We start from the raw sequence: 21,168 nt of genomic DNA, 5'->3' as shown, positions 1-21,168 counted from the left end.
CTTCCTCCTTTCTCCTGCCCCGAGGGTTTGGTGGAACAGCTTTGGAAATGCCTCCCCTGCACCTGCTGGTGGCTCCATGGAAACTTTGGTGCCCAGCCAGCCTGGCTCTGGCTGCAGGACAGCAGGACAGCAGCACCGGGGCTGTGGCTTTGTCCCTCGGCTCCTGTTGCCCCGGCAGCCAGCGAGGGGGGACTGGGAATTCTGGCCCACGAGGGAAGGTGGTGGGATCTCAGGATCTCCACAGAGCCTGAGTGGGCTGCGTGTCTCCATGGGCTGAGGCCCCGTGGATCCTGAACGGGCTGAAGGCGCCCGGATCTCAAATCTCTGAGGCTGCCTGGATCCTGATCAGGGTGAGGCTGCCCGGATCCCAAACAGCGTCAGATCCTGAGCAGACTGCCGGTCCCCAGACCCCAAACAGCCTGGAGCCCTGCATCCCCAGCAGGCTGATGTTCCCAGCCCACTCCCGCCGCCCCACGATGCTCCGATGGACACTCGTCCGGGCAAGGAGCAGCGTTTGCTGCTCGTCCCGGTGGTACCTGCCCGGCTCCGGCTGCGTTCCAGGGGGATTGCGGGGCTGTGCTGCCCCTGGGGCTCCGGCACCTCCCCCGAGCTCTCTGGAGCGCTCGGAGCCGCGGTGACAGCTGGACGGGGTGACCTGCTCGCAGCGCAGCCGGCAGCTCCCGCGGGGATTGCAGCTCCCGGGGCCGGGGGTGCCGCGGGCACGGCTGGGCTGTGATTAATCGGGTTCATTAACGCCCTCCTGGCCCGGCTCTCCTTCCAATCCCACCCCCTGGCCTTTGCAGCTCCAGCTCTGGCCGGCAAGCGCCAGAGCGGGGTGAGCGTGCTCTCGTTGAGATGCAAAACTGCATTTCTGCCATTTCCAGGAGCCGGGGACACGGTCGGAGCCAAGGGACCGGGGGAGGGTGGGTGTGGGTGTGCGTTGGCATTTCAGCGTTCCCTGCCCACTCCCACTCCCTATTATTCAGTCTCCATGGAGTCCTGAGGGCTTTTTTTGGATGCCCACTGTTGGATGTGCTCTGTCGTTACTATTGCTCTTTGTAGCTGGAAATATTTAGGACAAAAGGTGTGTGTTATATTTGGGTTGTGCTCCCAGGGTGAAATTCCACTTGGTGACTCCTGTCGGACCTCAGGTGGGTCCCAAACCACGGAGGTGCTGGAGCTGTCAGGGATGAAGAGCTCTGTGAGTGTTAATTCTCCTTTCCCTGGTCGGGAGCAGGAATCATTCCTCCTCCAGCCCTGTGTCCCTTGGGAGGAGTTCCTTGGGAAGGCAGCGAGACTGGAGCTCCCAGGAAAGGGAGGCTCAGCTCAGCCTCAGCTCTGACCCAGGGCATACTCTGCTCTGGAAATCTGGCCCAAAGCTTTTTCCTCCCCTTCCCTTTCAGCTCCATCCCAGGATGAGGCTGTCCCCACCTGCCTCCTCAGGGGAGCATTTCCAGCAGCTCAGCAAGAGAGAAAGGCTCGGCGTGGGGGAGTTATATCATTTATATCATTCTTTATATCATCGTTGTTAAGAGTAGCAGGTATTGATGTACAATGCATCTGTCATCTTATTGTGCTTCCTATGAAAATGTGTGTACATAGTACAGATACCGGAGAGAATTCCACACTTTATACACTTGAAGGCATTCAGAGATCAGTAACAGAAAAAAAAATGGCACAAGAACAAGGCCTAAATGCTACTGGATGGGTATCTACACTGGCATGATGCATATAGATATATATATATATGTACACATATATATATAGTCATATATATTATATATAAGAAATATAAAATGCCGATGACATAACAAAAAAGCGTTTTCTTCAACAGGTGAGCCTCAAGGTCAAATCCCAGCCCCATCTTTAAAAGCTTGAATGGGAAAGAGAAAGAAAGAAAATAAATAAATGAAATGGGATGAAACATTAGGAGAAATCCATAAGAAAATTTATGGATGTGGCCGACCCGTCGTCTTTGGGTGATTGCTGGATACAAAGGACTGACCCCCAGTTCCTAATTTTGGTCAGGAAGCAAATAATAAGAATAAAAATGAAAACAATTAAAAACAAAACTGCAGTTTAGAAAAAAAATTACTAAAAAGACTTATTGCAAAAGCTTTTAAAGATAAGTAGCACTTGGGCCCGGGAGGGCTCTGGCCTGGGGGCTGGGAGACGGGCTGGGGGGGCAAGACGGGGACCCCAGAGGGGACTGGTGGGTGCTGCCCGGCCCGGGGGACAGTGACCCAGTGGCCATGGACCCCAGCCAGGGCAGGGCCATGCTGGGAAGGGGCAGCAGAGGCCCTGGGAACCCACAGACCACCCAAACCCCCCGGGGCAGCAGCTTTTGGGGCACAGCAGGGCTGGAGCCCAGAGCCCCCGGTGAGCCCCGGGGGGGTCGGGGCTCCGGTGCCTGCCCAGCCACAGTGGTGCCAAGGGCGTGTCCCCAGCTGGGGACAGGTGGGGCCAGGAGTTTCCTTGTGCCCTACTCCCCGAGGATGGCTGGGTTTGGGGCCACAGGGTTCCCTGCAGACGGGAGGGACCGTGGGGCAGTGCTGGAGCTGGCCATGCTGCCCAGAGCCCGGGAGGGGTGGGCAGGGAGGGACAGTGCCCAGTGTCCCCAAAGCTGAGGTGGCACGTCCCAGCTGAGCCTCCTCCGGTGCTCCCGGGGCTGCTCCCAGGGCAGGGGCCAAGGAAGACGTTCTGGACAGGTGGAGCTGCCGCGTCTTCGAGCCGGGAGTGCCCGGGCGAGCCGGGACGGCAGTCCCAGGGGACAGAGGGGTTCTCTGGGGACTCCCAGCCTGCTGCCCTGTGCCAGGCACACCAGGGGATCCCCGATGAGCCCCCCACCAGGCACAGGGGGCCCAGCAGGCGCGGCCAAGGCGTTGGAGTAGGATGAGCATGGAGGCGATGGAGGACAGACGGACAGGGCTGTGGATGGAGACTGCGGCCAAATGGCTGCTTCTTCTTGGCTTCTGGGTTTTAGTTAAAAAGGCCGAGGGGAGCCAAGGGGGAGCCGGGGCAGGCCCGTGCCCTGGCCCACTGTGCGTGTCGCTCCCGCTCCGCGGGACGGCCGGGCTGGAGCATCCTGGAGTCTCTGAAGGAGCAGGGCAGGCGCAGAGCAGCTGCCGCGGGGGCTGCGCCAGGGTCTGGCATTGCCCGACCCCACTGCTCGCCCCGAAATCCGAGGCCGTCGCTCTTGTCCGTGTCCCACCGTGCCGAGGAGCAAAGGCCCCCTAGATGTGTCTCTCCGCTGGCGCTGGCGGGGAGAAGGGCAGCTCTGGCAGGGCTTTGGTAGCTCAGGTTGTACATCCAGACGTCGGTTAGCAGGTGAAGTCCTCAAAGGTGCCCCGGGCCGGGTGGTGAGGTAGGATGTTGGCTGCGTACGTCATGCCTGCTGGGTGCCCCCGTATGCTTTCACAGGGATTCTGCAGCATAAACAGGATGTTGGAGCCACTGCTTTCATCCAGGTCCTTGCAGAGACCCAGCGCCATCCCCCCACAGCGTCTCTGCCTGGGCCCTCTGCTCCTTTCCCAGGGGCTCCCCAAAACGGTGACTCCCCACCCCCCGAGCTGCAGGAGGGGCCAGGCAGGAGGGGCCTGTGCTGTGCCCCACACTCACGTGGCGCTTCACGTCGTCCATGCTCAGCGCGACGCCCTTGTCTGTGTTGTTCCTCTTGTGGTTCTTGCGGCACTTGCCCCGCCGGCACAGCCGGTGCTTTATCACCTGCCAGAGCCATGTTTCAGCACCGTGGGGCTCTGGGTGGCCCTTCTCCATGTCCCACATGGGCACAGCCATGGGATGGGGCAGACACTCACCTCATAGGCGTAGTCAAACAGCTCCAGCACTGTGAGGATGCTGGCCCCAATGAACAGCCCCATCTGCCCTCCAATGTCACCTGCAGAGGAGAGGGAAACCATCAGGGTGGCCTGAGTCCAGAGTTGGGTGGCAGTGGGAGCAGAGAAAGGACAGAACTTGTCATCGCCGTGACTGGTGCCCAGTCATGGCAGTGGGGTGCCCTGCTCTACATCTGTGCTCTCGGCACAGCCCGGTGCCTTGGGATGGGCCATGGTTACAGGGCCAGCACGAGGCCACCTCGCTGGGGGGCTCTGGCTGGGGACTGTCACAGGGCTCCCCACAGCCACCAACACTCACCCAGCAAACCCGCCACCTCGTACGCCTTCTTCTGCTCGATCGTCTCATAGTTCAGGGCTTCAAAGAAGATATCCAGCACCAGGATGTTCTCTCTGTGCAGGAACAGAAGTGGCATCAGGCGGAGGTTTGGGATGGAGGGAGCAGACCCTGCCCCACTGCCGTGGCCGTGGTGCCTTACCCGATGTACTGCTCTGACTTGTTGTACTTCTTGGCCAGGTACTTGGCCGAGGCCTTGCTGGGGATCTTGACCATGGAGAGCTCTTTGCCGTAGCGGGTCATGTTGCAGGGCATCTCACAGATGCAGTACTCATTGTCCTTCTCCACCAGGAAATCTGTGCAGGGAGAGAGGGGGATGGCCAGATGGAGAAACCCAAGGCCGCAGCTCCGTCCCACCCTCGGGGCCGGGCAGCCTCACCTAAGGCCGGATCCGCGCACTCCTTGTACTGCTCCGGGGTGCAGTAAGGGGCATCGCCTGGGGAGACACAGAGCAGGTGTTCCAGGTAGGACCACACCGGAGGGCTGGGCCGGGCCAGGCCGGGCACGGGGCTCACCTGGCATGTGCACCATGCGGCAGTTGCAGTTCTCCACCAGGTAGCGGGTCTCGCAGTCGATGCGACACGCCGTGATGCTGTAGGTGTCGTAGAACTCTGAGTCGCCCGCCACGGCCTTGCAGTCGCCCCAGGGAGGTGGCAGGTAGATGAGCTGGAAGGGGAAAGAAGCCAGGAGTGAGGAGAGAACCCCCTCAGTGTGGCAGGGGACAGACCCCCTCGTGGCACTGGTCTCCAGGACGGGGTCCTCCCCTCCATCCAGCACAGGGACAAGGCACAGCAAGGAGGCTCCCACAGCGCAGGCTGGGAGGGGACATCCCACACCTGCCCAGCTCCTACCCGCTGCTCCTGGCAGGACACAAAGGTCTGGAAGCCGGGAGCCACCCCGAAGCCCAGCTGGTCGATCAGAGGGGGCTCGTCCTGGCTGTGGATTTGCACCTTGATCCCGGCTTCAAACGAGGTCTCATCTGTGGCAGAGAGAAGTGGGGTGAGCACAGCACTGGCCCTGCTCCGAGGGGCTGTGCCGAGCCTGCTGTGCGAGGGACCGCAACTTCTGCCTCCCACGCTTCCCCTGGGCCAAGTCATTCATCCACGTGTCCATCCATCTGTCCATCTGTTTGCTGCACCGTCCTTGCCCCCCCACCCCGACCCCCCTGCTCCACACTCAGGAGTGTGGCAGGGAAAGTATTTGACTCTATTTATAAACAAGTGATGGCTGCATGTCTAAACGATGAGGAGTTGCCATGGCAAAGAGCAAAGACAAGGAGGAAAAGGGAAAGAAAAGACCAGATGTGATGAGAAATGGAAGGAGGGAAGAGAAGGGAGCCTCAGGGATGTGGATCTGTGGTCTGGGGCGGTGAGAAGGGGCTGGGCAGCACCCCAGGAGCTGCCAGTGGCTGAGTGGGCCTGCCGGGGCAGTGGGTTACCTGTTTCCCCCCACACTGGCAGGTACTCGTCCTGCTGGATGTCCAGCATGATCTCCAGGCCGTTGCCAGTGCCCCCCTTCATGGTGATGAGCCGGGGCTTCCCGTCCTGCCCTGCATTGAAGGTGTAGCACTTCCCATAGCGGGTGAAGACCTGCAGGAGAGGACACAGGGCTGAGGCTGAGGCCCCTCTGTGTGCAGCCACAGCACAGAGCCAGGAGAGCATCCCCAGCCCCAAAACTCAGCCATCCCAGCCTGGACACGGTCTGATCGGGGCTCCTGGCCCACGGGATCTCTCAGTGTTGGAACTGCCCATCCTGGCCCTGGTGGAGGAGGAGATGTTTCCACAGGGATGGACTCAGTGGAGACTGCAGATTTACAGCCCCAGAGAGCCCGTGGCAGCTGTGACTCCCCAAGGTGCTGGCACTCAGCCTGATGCCTGCACCGGTGCCTCCTCCAAGCCCTCCTCCATCCCTGCAGAGGACAGGGCTGGACGGGATCCTGGACCGTCCCCTCCCTCCTCGGCCATTCCAGCTCTCGCCTCCGGCAGCCAGCATGACCCCAAAACCACGGAGCTGCTGCCAGCCTGGGCAAGGGGCATGTGAGGGCAGTGGGCTCGCACCACATGGTGCCCCACAAACCCTGATGGCACCAGGATGGAGGTGCCAGGCACTGCCTCAGCAAGCACAGCCCTGGGGATATGCTCCATGTCCCACCAGAGCAGCTCCACCACCGGTGCCGTCCCCAGCTCTGGCAGATGGGGCTGAAATATCAGCCTGTCCCTCAGCAAGCTCCAAGGGCAGCATCACCTGCGTGCCTGATCCGACACCGACCAGCTCCGGAGCTGCTCCCCGTGCCGGGCCACCCTGGGGCTACTCACCGGCGCAAAGTCCCCGGGGCCGCAGCGCTGGCCGCGGTAGCTGCAGCTCAGCAGCATGTCCTCCAGCTGGTGGCAAGTGCGGTTAAAAAACCCGTACAAATTTAGGGGCTCATCCTCCTCCCAGGGGCCCGGCTGGGCCGGGGTGAAGCCCAGCTCCATCCCAGGCTCGTAGTCGACCAGAGGGGCCAGGTAGAGCAAGTCCTCGTGGCTGAGCTGCGAGAGCCGCACACGGTTGATGTTGCAGAAGGTGACGGCGGGGAAGGTCATCTCGGGGCTGTCCTCCTCGCTGAGCAGCGTGACGTGGTGGTACTCCAGGTAGTAGGCGATGCGGTCAGCCACCTGGTAGAGGAAGATGGAGAGGGAGAGGAGGAAGGCCAGCGCCCACAGCGCCTGCCGGGCGCCCAGGCTGCCTTCCACGAAGATGTGGCTCAGCCCGTGAAGGGTGCAGCTGCTGGCAAAGGCCACGAAGTCCGTGGTTGCCCCTGCGTCCTCCTCATCCTCTTCATCCTCCTCCTGCCCATATAGGAACTCGTCTGCTTCATCTTCTCCCTTCTCAGTGGCTGCAGCATCTTCTGGTGCTTCCTCACTGGAGAAGGAGATGGTGCAGAATATCTGGAGAGGCATTGCCCAGCCTGGGGATCCCAGCTGTAGTGCGGAGGTCCTGTCTCTGGTGTGGGGGTCTTGGCCCGTGCCCTGCCCCAGCCTGGGGGTCTTCAGTCAGTTCCTCAGCAGAGAGGGGCTGGGAAGAGCAGGGGAGGGGGAAGGGGCAAGTTCAGAGAGAAGAAATGGAGAAGGAAAAAGGAGTGAGCTGAGCGGGAGTGAGGGAGAGGAGCGGAGGGATGCTCGGAGCCAGGAGGGTATATCAGGAGCAGGAGGGGAGGAGGAGCGAGGGGCGGTTCCGCGGGCTCCCCGGGCCCCCCGGGACCGGCCAGCTCCGGCTGCCAGGACGGAGCAGAGACATCACCACCTCCAGAGGCGCCGTGGGAGCTCCCAGTGCTGCCTGGGGGCCCGAGAGCTGCCAGGCCGGGGGCACACAGTGTGTGCAGGTGTGCAGGTGTGCAGGTGTGCAGGTACCCGGCGCTGCGTCCCCACGCCGTGCCCTCCGTCCTTGCGTGGTCTGGCCCTGGCAGCCCAAGCGGCTCCTCCAGCCAGGCCCAGCCCTCCCTGCTGGGTCCCCGGCTGTCTCCAGAGCCTCCGTATGCCAGGCTCTCTGCACTCGTCCCCAGGCCAGCTGGAGCCAGAGGTTTTCCCAAAATGCCTGTGACACCGTTCTGGTTCAGTGGTGGTCCAGGTGGGGGGAAGGATGCTGTGGTGTTCTCAGGCTCCTACGATGCTCCTCTTGCCCTGGCAGTGCCCATCCCTGCAGGCTCATCCCCCCATGCCGCAGGGCACCGGCGTGTGCACGTGAGAATCCGGCAAGTCCAACATTCCCAGTGGTGTGAGGTCTGTCCTCCTCTGAGCAGGGCTGGGCTCGGCAGGATTTGGGTGCTGTCCAGGCAACGAGTCCTTCTGCAGAGCCCAGTCAGTGCTGAGCACATCACCTCATGTTTTGGATTCCAGTGGGGCACAGGGAGACTCTTCTTCCCTCAAGGAATGGCTCCAGGCTGTGTGCTGCAGAACCAGCCGGGCTGGGGGTCCCAGGGAGCAGCTCTGGTGCAGGATGCTGGGATGGAGCTGCCAGGAGCACGGGCGTCTCCTCTCTGCAGCAGCGCATCCCCTTCTCGTGGTTTGCTGTTTTCCTGTACTCAGCACTTCATAAAAGCATCCAGAGACCACAGAGCAATCTCCAGCCCCATCCCAGCACCGGGGGAGAATCTAAATCTGGCAGCACTTGGATGTGCAGGGGCTGGATGGCAGGTTTGGGCTGGTGCCTGGGTGGGAGAAGCTCACCCCAAGCCCTGAGTTCAGCTGCTGTGTCTCCTTCCCTGTGCACCGTGTGGGGTTCCTGGTCCCTGAGCACATCCCAGTACACAGGGACACCACAAATTGGGAGAACAAATCAGTCAGGAACTCAGCAAAAATCTGATCTGATACCAGCACAGTAATCTGAGATTCCTGGGCAGGTGATGCCGGTGGAACAGGCACTGGGGATCCCTGCCAGGGGCAGCGATCCATGATGTGACAGTGGGGTGTCCCATCCTGGGGCTCCCCGAGCTCAATATTCCCTTCAATATGGCCATTGTGTAAGAGGGACACTGGCAGATGCCACCTGGGGACCTGGGAGAAAGAGTGGATGACCTTGGGGACTCACGCCAGAGCCACAGGATGAAATTTCATCAGGCCAAGATCAAGGTTACACCCTTTGGGAGCATCCTAGAGAAACAGAGATGAAAACTCTTCCTAGAAAAGAGAGTCAGGAAGGTGAATTGGGTGGCTGGGAGCCACCAGGGCATGGGGGCCAGGTCCCAGGTGCCTTGTGTCTTTGGTGGGGATGATCTGCAGCCACAGGGCAGGGCTGTAACAGCATCAGGGCTGCTCCTGGCAGGGGGTTTGGAAGAGCTGGGCTGGTCCAGCCCTGTGGGAGCAGACTGGGAACACACTGGGCTGATCCCACACCGGCTGGCATGGAGGATGCTTGGGACAGGGAGGAGCAGGTAGGAGCTGTCCAGGGCTGGGCTGGCATTTCTGCTGCTCCCAGCTCTGGGTTCCTGCGCCAAGGCTGTTGGGGCGAGAGGAGAAGGGAAACGGAATTAAGGAATTGCAGGTTGAGGAGGTCGTTTAGCCCCGGCAGGGCTCGGACAGGTGAGCCGTGCTGCCCGGGGCCAGCAGGCAGTCCCGGAGGGTGCGAGCGAGGGGCGGATCCGCTCCCTCGGCTCGGGGAGGTTTAATGTGTCTTCTTGGGAGCGATTGCAGCAGGGAGAGAGAGAAAGATGCTGAAATGAAAACATTCCATCATCGACTGGGGCCATTAACCTGCTTCGCTCGGCTTAAACAGCTCGCGGGGCGCGCCGGGGCTGGTTCCCAGCAGCAGGGCCCGGCTCCGGTTACCGCCACCTGTCCCAGCGCCGACACCCGAGCCGAGTGAAGGTGACCGAGGACGGCCGCAGCCTGGAGCACGGCGGCACCAGCCAAGGAGAGCGCGTCCCGACCCCCAGACTGGGGACAAAGTGCGGCCGTGTGTCGCAGGCACGGGGGTGCCGTCCTGGTTTGTGCAAGTTTTGGAGATGCTGGAGGAGTCCTTGGGCTCGTTCCAGCTCCTCCCTCGCCGGGAGTTATTTTTACCCTCTCTCAGGTAAAGCCTTGGCGGGGGCGAGGGACGGGGGATGCTATAATTAGCCGTGACATCAGCCCCCGTGGCGGGTGCTGGGGTGATGCCACACCCGAGCCGGCGCTGGGACCGGGGATGCTCCGTGCCCTCCTCCCCGGCCCAGTGAGGGTGTGGGATGGGAGGAGGAGATGGTTTTTTCCTGCCTCCGGCACCGTGCTTGGCCACTGTCCCGGGGCGGTTCGGCCCCGCTCGCTGCTCTGCGGCTCCTCTCGGGCCTGGGAAAGGAGGTTTCCCGGAGCGGGGGAGCACGGAGGCGGCGGGGGGGAAGCGGGAGCGGGATTTGACGGCAGCAGCAGCACATTTCACAGCCTGTCACGCTTTAATGGCAGAGGAGATCAAAGCCGGGATGGAGTTATTCATAGAGATAAACCAATCCCCGAGGAGGCGAGGAGAAAACAACATTGCAAGCTCTGTTATCCCAGGTCTCCGGGCCCCGGGGAGGCTCTCGCCGGAAGCGCCCCGGGAGCTGGACCCGCTCGGTTTTGCGACGGGCACTGCCCGTCCCTGCCAAAGACTGGTTGAGCCGCGGCTGAGCTGCCCACGTCATCCCTGGGGGTGCCCGAAGCTCGGAGTTGGCTGCCGGGAAAGGATGGGATGGGGGGTGGGATGAGGCAGCCAAAGCAGCGCGTGGGGCTGGACATTTGGGGCAGAAAGAGACCACACGGCTGGGTTGTCCTGCTCCCACCACGCACCGGGGTGTGCGAATCCAAAGGGAGAAAAATGAGGTTTTCCAAGCGTCTTGGCCCAGGGATGTGCTTTGCAGCTCCCAGAGCTGCCAAGATGGTGGTGGAGGCACGGGCAGCGCTGCCACCGCCGCTCCGGGCGGGAGGAGCCGCTCTGGGACGGCTCCAGGGCTGCAGATCCCTCCCTGACCCTGGCGAGAGACAGAGCAGAAGCAGCCAAGCAAGGTGGGATTGCCCGGGCAGGCGGGATCTGTGCCGGGACTAATCCTGCACCCCTTATCAGATGCTGCCACCTTGCCTCGGCTCGCTCCGCCAGCCAAGCCGGGCGCAGCTTGTGTTATCCGGCCCTTTATCCCCCAGATTAGACGCTTCACAGTGGATTAGCATGTCACATTCTAATGCAGAAAAAATTGATGATTAAAAAGGAGTTTTTCCCTCTGTATTATTCCCCACCTCCGCCTCCTCTCCACCCCGTCCCTGCAGGCCCAGCAGCCCCAGCCGCGAGTCCCGGTGCTGCCGCGGCGCTGGGTGATGCCAGGGTCGCGTCCCTGGGTCAGACGGGACGGGAAACGGGAGGCCGGAGGTGCCTTTTTCACGCCGCAGCCCGGCTGCTTCTGGCGGCGGGGTTCGGTACTCCAGGTGCCTGTGCCATTCCAGCCCCGTGTTCCCAGCTGCAGACTCAGCACCTGCAGCACAGGACTTTAATAAAAAGCACATTACGGTGAGTAATGTGCTAAGTGGACTTCATTATAGAGCCAGGGCCTCCCTGGATCCCGTTGTTCCATATGATTTCATATCAGATGAGCCTTATCTCCTCTCCAAACGCTTCCATTTAAACTCTATTAATCTTTCAAAGCTTTCCTGGGCAAGATCTTCCCAGCCAGCCCTGCCGGGTGCCGGTGCTGCTGCCCCGGGCACTGAGGCCACCTGCAGCCACGCTGTCCCGGGGTTTTGGGGGGCTCAGCCGGGACCCCCCCCGCAGCTCCGTGAGCAGTCCAGCGTGTCCCTGGAGCCTTGGCTGTGATCCGCCGTGACGGCTCCGCAGCCGCCGCATCCTCCTCCCCAGGATCTGTTTACTCTCCTATAATTGAACCTGTTTGTAGTGCTCAGAGCTTCCCGGTGATTTCCCCGCTGGCAGTGTCCCTCTGTGCCGTGCAGGGGTCACCAGGACTCCGCCAGGACGCGGAAGGTGCAGCCGAGGTGTCGCTAATTCCCGGCATCCGGGATTATTCCTGCCGACCCTGATCCCAACGCCTTCCCGTGTTTCCTGCCGATCGCGAATCTCCCGTAAACAGGTTGTGATTTTTTCCGACATCCTTCACAATCGCTCAGCCAGTTCATGCAGGCAGATTCGAGCCGGCGGTTTTATGGGAGGGGGGAAAAGCCCACGGTGTTCCGGTCTGGTTTCCTTGCTGTGCTCGCTCGCTCCGGCTCCGCACGTATCACGCTTTTCAAATCTAATCTAATCCAAGCAGAGCAGTCAGACAGCCCTGGCATGTGGTGGCTCTGGAAGGGTCTCCCTGTCCCTGCCAGGAGAGCAGGGGTTTAAAATCCCTGATAAATCACAGAGTGGGTGGGAACACCCTGCCCCAGCTCTGTCCTTGGGCTGAGAACCTGGATGCAAACACACCAAACACTCCACACAGAAAAAACCCTCCAAAAATAAATAATTGGTTATAATATCCAAGTGTCAGGGCTGTATAAATAAATAAGAGCCAGTGAGGAGCTCCTTGAACCCTGGCTGGATCAGGAATTGCAGTGCTGCCTGGGGAGCCCCGGCCAAGCTCCACAGGCGATAAAACACAGGTGGCTCTAAACAGCCAGAGATATTAAACTGAGGCAAAAAGGCCATGAGACAGTTAATTTCCTGATCTCCCTGTGGAGATCTGTGGCTCCAGAGGCTCAGGGCATCTGCCCCCTCTAGCGTGGGTTCTCCCCACTTAATATCAGGGAGAGAGGGAAAATGGCACCAGGAGGTTCCTGGGCAGGTCCTTTGGAACCCTCGGAGAGCACCTTGCTATTGCCCAGCCTGGGGCTGGGACAAACACCAACGGGAGGCTGAGGGGAACAGCTTGGAACCCCTCATCTGCTGCTGCTGTCCAGGGCTGTGCTTCCAGCCTTGGATCCCTGGGGACACACGTGCCCTGTCCTCAGCTGTGAAATCCTCACCTCCATTGCGGTCGGATACCACTCGAAAGCCTCCTCATCTCCTCCAGCAGCCACAAATGCCATTACAGCTTATTAATAATCATTAATAATTCATTTGTTAATGAGTCTTTATGTGCAAAGGCATTGCAAGAGGAACAGGATTGGCCAGAGTGAAGCTGAGATGCTCTGAGCTCTTGGCATGACACCTCTGGGTATGTGTGTGGTGCCTCCAGGTGTGTGTGACACCTCTGAGTGTGCAAAGTGCTTTGGGGTGTGACATCTCCATATGTGCAAGGTGTTTTTTGTGAGTGTGACCCCTCTGGGTGTGTGCAGAGCTTTGGGGGTGTGTGACCCCTCTGGGTGTGCACGGTGCTGCTGTGCAGGGGGAGCTGCTGGGGCTGGGCACGGCCCCTGGGCAGAGCCAGGGACTAAATGACACTGCCTGAGCCTGACCCTCATCCCACAAGTCCTTCTCCTCTAATCCCACTGCTTTCCAGAGCTCTGAGGTCCAGGTGCTGGATGCGCCATTCACAGCTCTAATGAAGTGGCTGTGGGGTGCAGGCACGTGGTGGCCTCTCACCCTGCCACTGTGTTCTCATCCCTCTTGTTCCCGATCCTCTTCTGCCCCATCTTGGCCAAGATCAGTCGTGGTGGGCTCAGTGGAGCTGGTCCAGCAGCGCCGGGGCCGTGCTGTCGCTGTCCTGCCGCAGAGGGAGAGTGAAGAGCAGCCGGCCTCCCACGAGAGTCCTGTCCACCTTTGTGTCAGTGTGGGGTGAGCAAAGCCAGAGCCCAGAGCTCCCCGGTTCTGCCTGAGCAGCTCTGGGAATGCTTGGGTGAAGCTGGGACAAGGAGGCAGCTGAGGAGCAACGCCTGAGTGTCTCTGCTCCCTGCCCGAGGGTGAAACAGCTCACGGCTGCTTTCCGGATGATTTGCTTTGAGCACAATACAGTGATACGGGAAAATCTCCGAGCTGCCGAGCAGACAGCAGAGTTGGGGCACTCCCAACCCGCTGCACTTCCCGGGAAAGCCGAGTCACCACCAGCAAACGGCTGCGGTCCCGCGCGTGGCGGCTCCTCTGCTCCGTCACCTCCGATTATCTCGCCCGTGTCCCGCTGGCTTTGCTTCATTCGCCTGGAAAACGGGGCAGCCCCAGGGGTCAAGCCCTGCTGCTGCTCGGCCGCAGAGAGAGGCCGATGTGGGGAAGAGCCCAGGTGGAGTTTGCCGATGATCCAGGTGAGGATGCTCAGCCGGGCCCTTGGGGACACCACGGGGATGCCCGAGGTGAATCAGTGCCCAGAAACAACGGATACGTGCCAGCAGTTTCCAACACTTATAAGTTATTTAGGAGCCCGTGTGCCGCTTTAAAAAGTGATTTGCATAAATCACTCAAATGTCTTACAGAATTTGTAAATGCACCGGCTCCACTGGGGACTGTGGTGGGATCTGCTGGGGCTCGGAATGCTGCTGGGAACCAGCCCCAGACCAGGATGGGACTGTCTGGGGCCGGTGGCCGTGCCTGGTGCCCACACGCTGTCCCCAAGTTGTTTTTCCAGAGCCAGATGGACCCATGCGGTTTGTTTATTAACTGTCAAAAGCTCCAGGAAATGTCTGGGTATCAGTAATTCCCGCGCCCGGTCTCTCCAGCTGTGTTGGAGATGCTTCTCACTCCGGCTCCGTGATTATCCACTAACGCTGCGCGGCGGGGGAGCTCCGCTCGCCGCGGGGCTCCGGCCTTGTGACTGCCGTGGGGGGCCACGGGGGGCCAGGGCTGCGTTTGGGGAAGGGGCTGGGGCCTGGATCCCACGGGGCTGAGAGCCAGGGGGAGCAGGGGAGCAGCAGCACTCCCAGCTGAGCCCCCCTGAGTGTGCCCTACTGTGCCCACCCCTCCGAGATCCCAGGGGGCTGCAGGACACCCCAGCGCCCACCAGCAGGGCAGGTTTGACTCACACGAGGGGTTTGTCCAGGGGGAGAAACCGCCGTGTTCCTGGGGTGGCAGGAGCAGGGCTCCAACACCCCCCAGCTGTAGTGAGGTGGGCTGTGGGCTGAGCAGGGAGCCCAGGGGTGCAGAGAGGTTTTGGGGGTGCAGAGGGGCCCACACTGGGGTTGAGCAGAGTCTGAGGGGTGCAGCAGGATCTGGAGGTGTCTAGTGGGGTTCAGCAAGGCGCAGTGGGGTCAGAAGGAGGGTGGGGAGGCCCAGCAGGAGCAGTGGGGTGCTGTGGGGAACAGGAACTGTTCTCCCTCACGGGAGCTCCTGCTCTGCCCCAGAGATGGGAGGAAGGAGGAGAGGAGGAGTGTGGCTGGGTTTTGCAGGGACTGCTGCAGACCCTTCCCGCTCCCTCCCTGGCTCTGGCTCTGTGCACCCGGTGTTTCCAGGGCAGAGGATGCAGAATCCAATGCAAAAGGCAGCAGCATGATCTCCACGTCAAACTCAATTCTCCCTAGTGCCAGCTTAGCCCTGGAGCCTCATGGAAATGGTCCAGAGGTCTTAATCCTCTCCAGCTCACCCAGGCTGTCCCATGCACACTGCCCAGGGCTCTGGGCTCAGCCACCGTGCCCCCGAGCAGGACAGGGATGGGGCTCTCCCTGGGGTGGGTTCACAGGGTGTGACAAGGAAAAGCTGCAAATTCACACTGAGCCACCCTGGGCACAGCCACTCCTGCCCCCCCCGGCAGCACCAACCACCCAAAAGGGGCTTCCCAAGCACAGGGCACCTTCCCGAGGTTTCGTGCAGTCACAATTCCCATCCTGGGGTGTGGAGAGGAAGCTCATCCCCTGTGTTTCTCCTTTTTCCCTGGGATTTAGAGCCCAGAGAAGGGGCCTCTCCCTTGCTGGGTGCGGCGCCATCCCTGTGGGCGTGCGAGGCCCCGGGGGAACCTCGCGGTGAGGGGAGGAAGGAGCAGGGAGCCGAGGGGGGCTGAGAGCTCCCGCAGGGGAGGGAGGACTCCAGCTCATAAATAATGAAGTAGGAAGAGTGAAACATTGATCCGTGCTGCTAATGAGGGTGCCGGGGAGCGTGGCCCTGAAACGGGGCGACAGCGAGGGTGAGCCCCTCCTGCAAAGGAAAATGTGTCTGTCCCATCCCTGTGTGGGGCTCTGGGCACAGCCCTGGGGATGGGGAAACCTCAGCCTTTGTCCCTCAGGGCCAGGTCCTGAGGGGAGTCAAGACTTGCCCCTCAGCTTTGGGTTTGTCTCTCCAGGCTTTGAGGCCATGCCAGGATTTTGGGGAGGAGATCAGGGCACCTCCCTGTGCATCCTTCTCCCTGACCCGGGCTGCTGCAGGGAGGAGCTCTGGGGGGCACCAAACACTGCCCTGCTGCTGGAGGGGCTGTGAGGAGCCAGGGCAGAGCTGGGGTGGGCCAATTGTCCCCCCGGTCTTTTTAGAGGGTTCACTCTGCAATCTGGGATGAATCTGAGCCTGCTCAGCTCCACTGGAATGTCCCTGTACCCTGCACACAGCTTGGGGTGGACATGGAGGGGCATGAGCAATGCCAGGACCCCCGATGTGGCTGGTGATGATGTGGGATGAAGGAGGAGGAGGGAAGAGCTCAAATCATCCCCGGATGGGCTTCTCCATGGCACCCAGCACGAGCCCCCTGTGCCGGGGGACCCTGTCCTGGCCGCAGGTGATGCTGTGAGCTGACCTGGGGGGGGAGACCAGCTCACAGCCCCCTGGTCTGCTGCGAGTGGGTGCTTTGGGGGGCACACGGGCAGTGCCCCCAGCACAGGGGGTCCCTGCACCGGTACCACTGCTCCCCGGCCCGGCAGCGGGCGGGGGACCCGGCAGGAGGCGGCTCCTCCTCTGCCTCATGTCACCCCAGGTATTTCGGCTCGCAGCCCCTCATTTGCATTCGCCGCGGCTGCCCCGAGCCCTCCCTTCTGCCGGGGACAGATAAGGCGGCACCGCGGCGTGTGGGGCCCGGCGCTGCCGCCGCTCCTGTGCCGGCCATCAGCATCGCCCCCGGCCGGCCCCAGGGACCTCCAGGCTGTCCTCACGGACCTCCAGGCTGTCCCCATCACCCCCTGGTTGTCCCCATCTGCCCCAGGCTGTGGGGTCTGGGCAGCCCCCAAAGTGCCCCTGGCAGATCCCTCTGGATGAGTGAGAGAATGGGGCCAGCCCTGGATGCAGAAGGGTTCCTGGACACTGAAGGGGCTTCCCAAAGCACAGAGGGAAACCAGCCCCCGAGAGGGAAGGTGGGGTCCCACCGGGGCAGTGTGGGCTGATGGTGCAAGCCCAGTTCTGGCCCCCAGCACCCCCAGCCCGGCCGGGGCCACCAGGCCCAGAGCAGCACCGAGTTTGGCTCAGCCCGTGCAGGGAGCAGCAAGGCAGCAGGAATTTGCTGCTGAGACAATCCCCTACGAGCTTCTGAGAGAGCCAGGACCCCATCCCAGCCCCACCACACACAGACCTCCCTGTGCCAGACCCCAAGGAGCAGCAGAGATGCAGCAGAGAGCCAGCTTCCTCTAATCAAATCCACTAAATCATCCCAACCTGCTTGCAAGGAATAATCCAGGCAGGAATAACAAACCAGCTGCAAGTCTTTTTGGCTTTTGCTGGGTGAAGGGGATGCAGAACACAGGGATTTGGAACCCAAGAGATGGAGGGAGGGAACAGGGATGAAGGTGCCTGAGGATGGTTCAGAGCAGAAAACACCACCGTGCCCTGGCAGGAGCCGGCATCGGAACCGGGCACGGGCTGGAGCTGGCCCTGCTGCCGGCCCTGCTGGAGGGGATCCAGCCCCCTCCGGGCTGCAACGTGCCTCCATTTAACAAATAAACGCCTCATGGCTGACAACAGACACCTGCTCGTGGAAAGAGCCCATGACGGGAATTTAATGCCAATGATTAAAATCACCTGAACTGCACCAGGACTGGGCTCTGCACACACCCAGCCATGCTCAGCGTGGGACATGAGGGGGACACCCCTGGGCTGGTGACGAGGACGGGGACCCCGAACAGCGCAGGGCTCCACGCCGGAGCTGCTCGGGAGCAGCCGCCACGGCTGCCGAATTGATTAGGCAGCACCCGAATAGCCGGCACTGTTCTGTTCCCAGCTGGATGGAGCCAGGCAGAGCAGGGATAAAGGCTTTATTGTGTGCTGGATCCACCAGCACAAGAACAACCTCCATGGCAGGGCGCAGCACGGGGCCACTGGGACCTGTGTTCCCAAGGGATTCGGCCATCCGTGCTCTCTCTGCTTCTCCACTGGAGCCTCCTCACCACGGCAGCTTCCAGCCCGGCACTACCCTGCTTTGCAGAGCCCAAGTGATCCCGGGGAGCTGTGCCCACGTGGGAGCAGCCCATGGAGCTGTACGGAGCCACACGTGCTCCTGGGGACAGCCTGGGCCTCCAACCCCAACGGCACCCCCTTAGCTGCCGGTCCTCTCTGAGCTGGGAGGAGGCAGGAGCAGCTACAGGTGGGCAAACACCCTCCTTGCATGGGGGAAAGGGGGCACTAGGCAGGGCCCACAGGTCACTCACCACTTTGAAGTCTTCGGGGGTGCACTGCTCCCCACGGAAGAAGCAGGACAGCAGCATCTCCCTGATGTCGTGGCCAGCCCGGTCATAAAACTCCAGCATGTTGAAAGGTTTGGGCTTGAAGTTTCGGAAGTTGGCCTTGTCCTGCAGGATTTCCAGCTGCTTCTCATCGGCTGTCTGGATGTCTGGGATCTCGTATCTTGGGGAAAGAGCAGGGAGAGGCTCAGGCCTGGCTGTAGTGGCTGCTTCCACTGGCAAAGGCCACTTGGGGTTCCCAGGAGCGACCCTGGCATGGGCTCAGCACAGCCCCACCTTGCATGTGGCATTTCCAGCATCCAACAGCACAAAGGGGCCCAGAGGCACATGAAAGATGGCAGAAGGATGTATGAGGATAAGTTGGGCAGTGGCCACCTTCCAAACCCATCCCACTTATCCCACTGCTGGTCCAGCAGCACCAGCCCTGGTTGAGGCCACCCAGCCACCTGCCCTGTGCCTTTGGTGGCACCGTGGTGAGGTGAGGTGGCACCTTGCTGGGACAGGGCCTGAATGTTCTGGGTCTCTGCTCTGCTGTCATGCCTGAAAACCCCTCCCTGGGGCAGGGGAGTAGGGACAGCAGTGAAGCCCCTTGGCACTGGCACGGGCAGGGAGTGCACCAGGCTCTTGACAGCGGCTTGGCAGCACCAAGGAGCCACCACAGCCACGGGTTAGGGGCTTCCACAGCCCAAGGAATGGCACCATGCTGGGGTGTGGGTCAGTGGCTTCACCTGCTGGCACACCTGGCCTCGCTGCGTGGGACGGCACCCAGAGGTGGCACTGGAGTGAGGTGTGCTGGATCAGCCCCACAGAAATCCCGAGGTGTGGCCCTGGCCTTGCTGCATGTGCTGCACACCGGGATGGGAGCTGCCTGCGCTGGAGCCATCTGGGGCAGCCCAGCGTGGGAGCCACATGCCCAGGAGAACCAGCAGGACCTGGTGGCTCTTGGCTGCATCCAGACTAACTGAGATGTCACCTGGGGCCACCTCAGGGCACCGGCACCCACCTGTTATTGAGCAAGGCCAGGAGCTCGCCGGCGTGGTACAGGTCATTCTTGGTCACTCGGCTGAACCGAAACTCGTTGAGGTTGCAGAAGGTGACAGCGGGGAAGGTGAGCCTGGTGGCCGCCACCTCGTCCAGCTTGGTGACGTGGGGGTACAGGAAGTAGTACTGGATGCGGTTGGTGCAGACGAGGGCGAGCAGCGCCAGCGAGCCCAGGAAGCAAAGTGCCCAGACCACGCGCTTCAGCGACAGCCGCTCGTACGAGAAGATGTGCGAGAGCCCGTGCAGGGTGGAGCTGCTGGCGAAGGCCTGGATGCTCACCGGCTGCCCACTGTCCACCTCCTCCTCGTCCACTTTCAGGTCCATCATGGTCAGTGCCAGCACCCCGGGGTGGCCACTCTGCTGAGAAGGGAGCCCGTGGGTGCCTCGTGGGTGCTGTGGGTGCCCAGCCCACGGCGGCCCCGGGCAGGGATGTGCCTGGCAGCGCCCGCCAGGGCCAGATGCTTTGCTGTGCCCTGCTCTTGCCCCCAAGCCTACATATATATATATACATATATATACATATATATATATATATATATACATATATACATATACATATATACATAAATACATTTATTTGGATGCAGCCTCTTGCATTTCCCCCCCTCCCACCTCCTCCCTGCCCTCCCCATCCCACGGCAGGACTGGGGTGCCGTGCCCACCCCCCCATCACCTTATCTCCCCCTCCCCTCCCACCTGCCCCGCTCCCCCTCCACCTCCCACTAATGGCACTGTCGCATCGACAAGCAGATGAAGGAATGAAGGATGCAAACCTGGAATCAGGGCCGGCGGCCGTGGCTGGAGCTGGGCTGGTGGTGCTGCCGCTGCGCCGAGGGAGCCGGGGCTGGGAACCCGGGAGGGAGCGGGAGATGTGCAGGCACCGAGGGTGCTGAGGCACCGAGCCCGGCAGCGGCGGGTGAACCGGAAAAGAAGGGGGGGAATAAAAATAGCCTCGTTGGTACCTTGGTGCAAGCGTGGGAGCGGGGATGCGCCGGGGCCTCGCTCAGCGCCGCGCGGGGGGACCGCAGGCGACCATCGCTGGAGAGGAGGCAGCTGCCGTGTGCGAGGAGATAAGAGGAGGAGAAGGAAGGCGAGCAGGAGGCTGCTTCCCTGCCAAACACATGGATACCTCCCCCTGTGGCTATCTGGGAGCTGGTGATTTCTTCAGATGCATAATCCGCATGAAGTCATTGTCTGAGCGCTGGTGGGGCCGGAGGCCGCGGAGGGGTGAGGGGTGCCGCAGGCCGGTGGGCAGCGAGGAGGAGGAGAAGGAGGAGGAGGAGGAGGAGGAGGAGGAGGAGGAGGGAGAGGCGCAGGAGCGGCGCTCCAGCGATTGCAGGCGCTGGCAGGGGCTGTTGGTGCTGCTGCCGTGTGCATGTGGGTAATGTGTGTGTGCGTGTGCGTGTGCCGCTCCCATCCCCCAGCGCCTTCCAGGGATGCTCCGGCTCCTGGCTCCCCGCTCCGCCGGAGCCCCCCGGCCCATCCCGCAGCCCTGGCCCGTCTCTGCCGTGCCGCGGCCACCCCCGCCCTTCAGGCTTCACCCGTGGCGGCCTCAGCGCCGGGGCGGGTGTGGGACACCCCGGGCTTGGTCCTTTTGGGGGGCACCGGTGGCTTCCAGCCCTTTTCTGCCCGTGGGGCACACGTGTCCTCGAGTGTCCACCCGTGCAGCCCTGCTCTGCTGCCTGCGGCCGGTGCCTGTCACGCTTGTCACGGTGAAGGGACTGACCCTGCAGGGCCCTCGCCTTGCTCGGGACACGCCGCCCCTCTCCCAGCACCGACCTTCCGCCGCTGTCCCCGGGTTGCTCCCGGGGCAGGAGGCACCGGGGGCTCTGCTTCTCCCCGGGGCAGAGAGGGGGGGTGCACAGCGCTGCCCGGCTGCCCCCAGTGCCAGCACATCTCCCACTGCCTCCAGCTGCACCCGTGAGTGCCCCGGGGAGCGGGGTGCCCGAGTCACCCGAGCTGAGCCCCCCGGCAGCGGCTCTGGGTGCGGAGGCTGCAGCAGGAGCCCGCCCAC

The 21,168-nt window shown here is 61.8% G+C and overlaps 2 protein-coding genes across 3 annotated transcripts in view; both read right to left on the bottom strand.

Moving 5' to 3' along the window:
• The window catches only part of LOC103823857 (cytochrome c oxidase assembly protein COX14 homolog), an 85,536-nt gene that overhangs the window by 16,794 nt on the left and 47,574 nt on the right, over positions 1 to 21,168 (bottom strand). The window lies entirely within an intron of this gene.
• Positions 1,527 to 20,396, bottom strand: ASIC1 (acid sensing ion channel subunit 1). 2 transcript variants are annotated; one of them, XM_030231626.2, is made up of 12 exons: positions 19,928 to 20,396; positions 19,117 to 19,511; positions 18,081 to 18,276; positions 5,627 to 5,777; positions 5,040 to 5,167; positions 4,704 to 4,854; positions 4,568 to 4,624; positions 4,331 to 4,484; positions 4,153 to 4,244; positions 3,816 to 3,895; positions 3,619 to 3,723; positions 1,527 to 3,425 (listed from the first exon to the last, which is right to left on the bottom strand). In XM_030231626.2, the coding sequence occupies exons 2-12, from the start codon at positions 19,479 to 19,481 to the stop codon at positions 3,321 to 3,323; spliced, it is 1,584 nt and encodes a 527-aa protein (XP_030087486.2). In that variant the 5' UTR covers positions 19,482 to 19,511; positions 19,928 to 20,396; the 3' UTR covers positions 1,527 to 3,320. The 2 variants fall into 2 exon arrangements, with proteins under 2 accessions (XP_030087486.2, XP_050839671.1); XM_050983714.1 differs by lacking the exons at positions 18,081 to 18,276; positions 19,117 to 19,511; positions 19,928 to 20,396 and adding an exon at positions 6,504 to 7,127.

Source organism: Serinus canaria, chromosome 25 (assembly GCF_022539315.1).
Source record: "Serinus canaria isolate serCan28SL12 chromosome 25, serCan2020, whole genome shotgun sequence".
Classification (NCBI taxonomy): domain Eukaryota; kingdom Metazoa; phylum Chordata; class Aves; order Passeriformes; family Fringillidae; genus Serinus; species Serinus canaria.
Note: the sequence above shows the minus strand (reverse complement) of the source record. Positions and strands in the feature narration are given on the sequence as shown.

What these genes read in the sequence shown, in the direction of transcription:
- ASIC1 (XM_050983714.1), bottom strand. Translation starts at nt 7,127, where the DNA reads ATGCCTCTCCAGATATTCTGCACCATCTCCTTCTCCAGTGAGGAAGCA. An exon ending in GCCAGTGTGGGGGGAAACAG is followed by an intron (nt 5,168 to 5,626) that starts GTAACCCACTGC and finishes TCTCTGCCACAG; the next exon opens with ATGAGACCTCGTTTGAAGCC. An exon ending in TGTCCTGCCAGGAGCAGCGG is followed by an intron (nt 4,855 to 5,039) that starts GTAGGAGCTGGG and finishes TTCCCCTTCCAG; the next exon opens with CTCATCTACCTGCCACCTCC.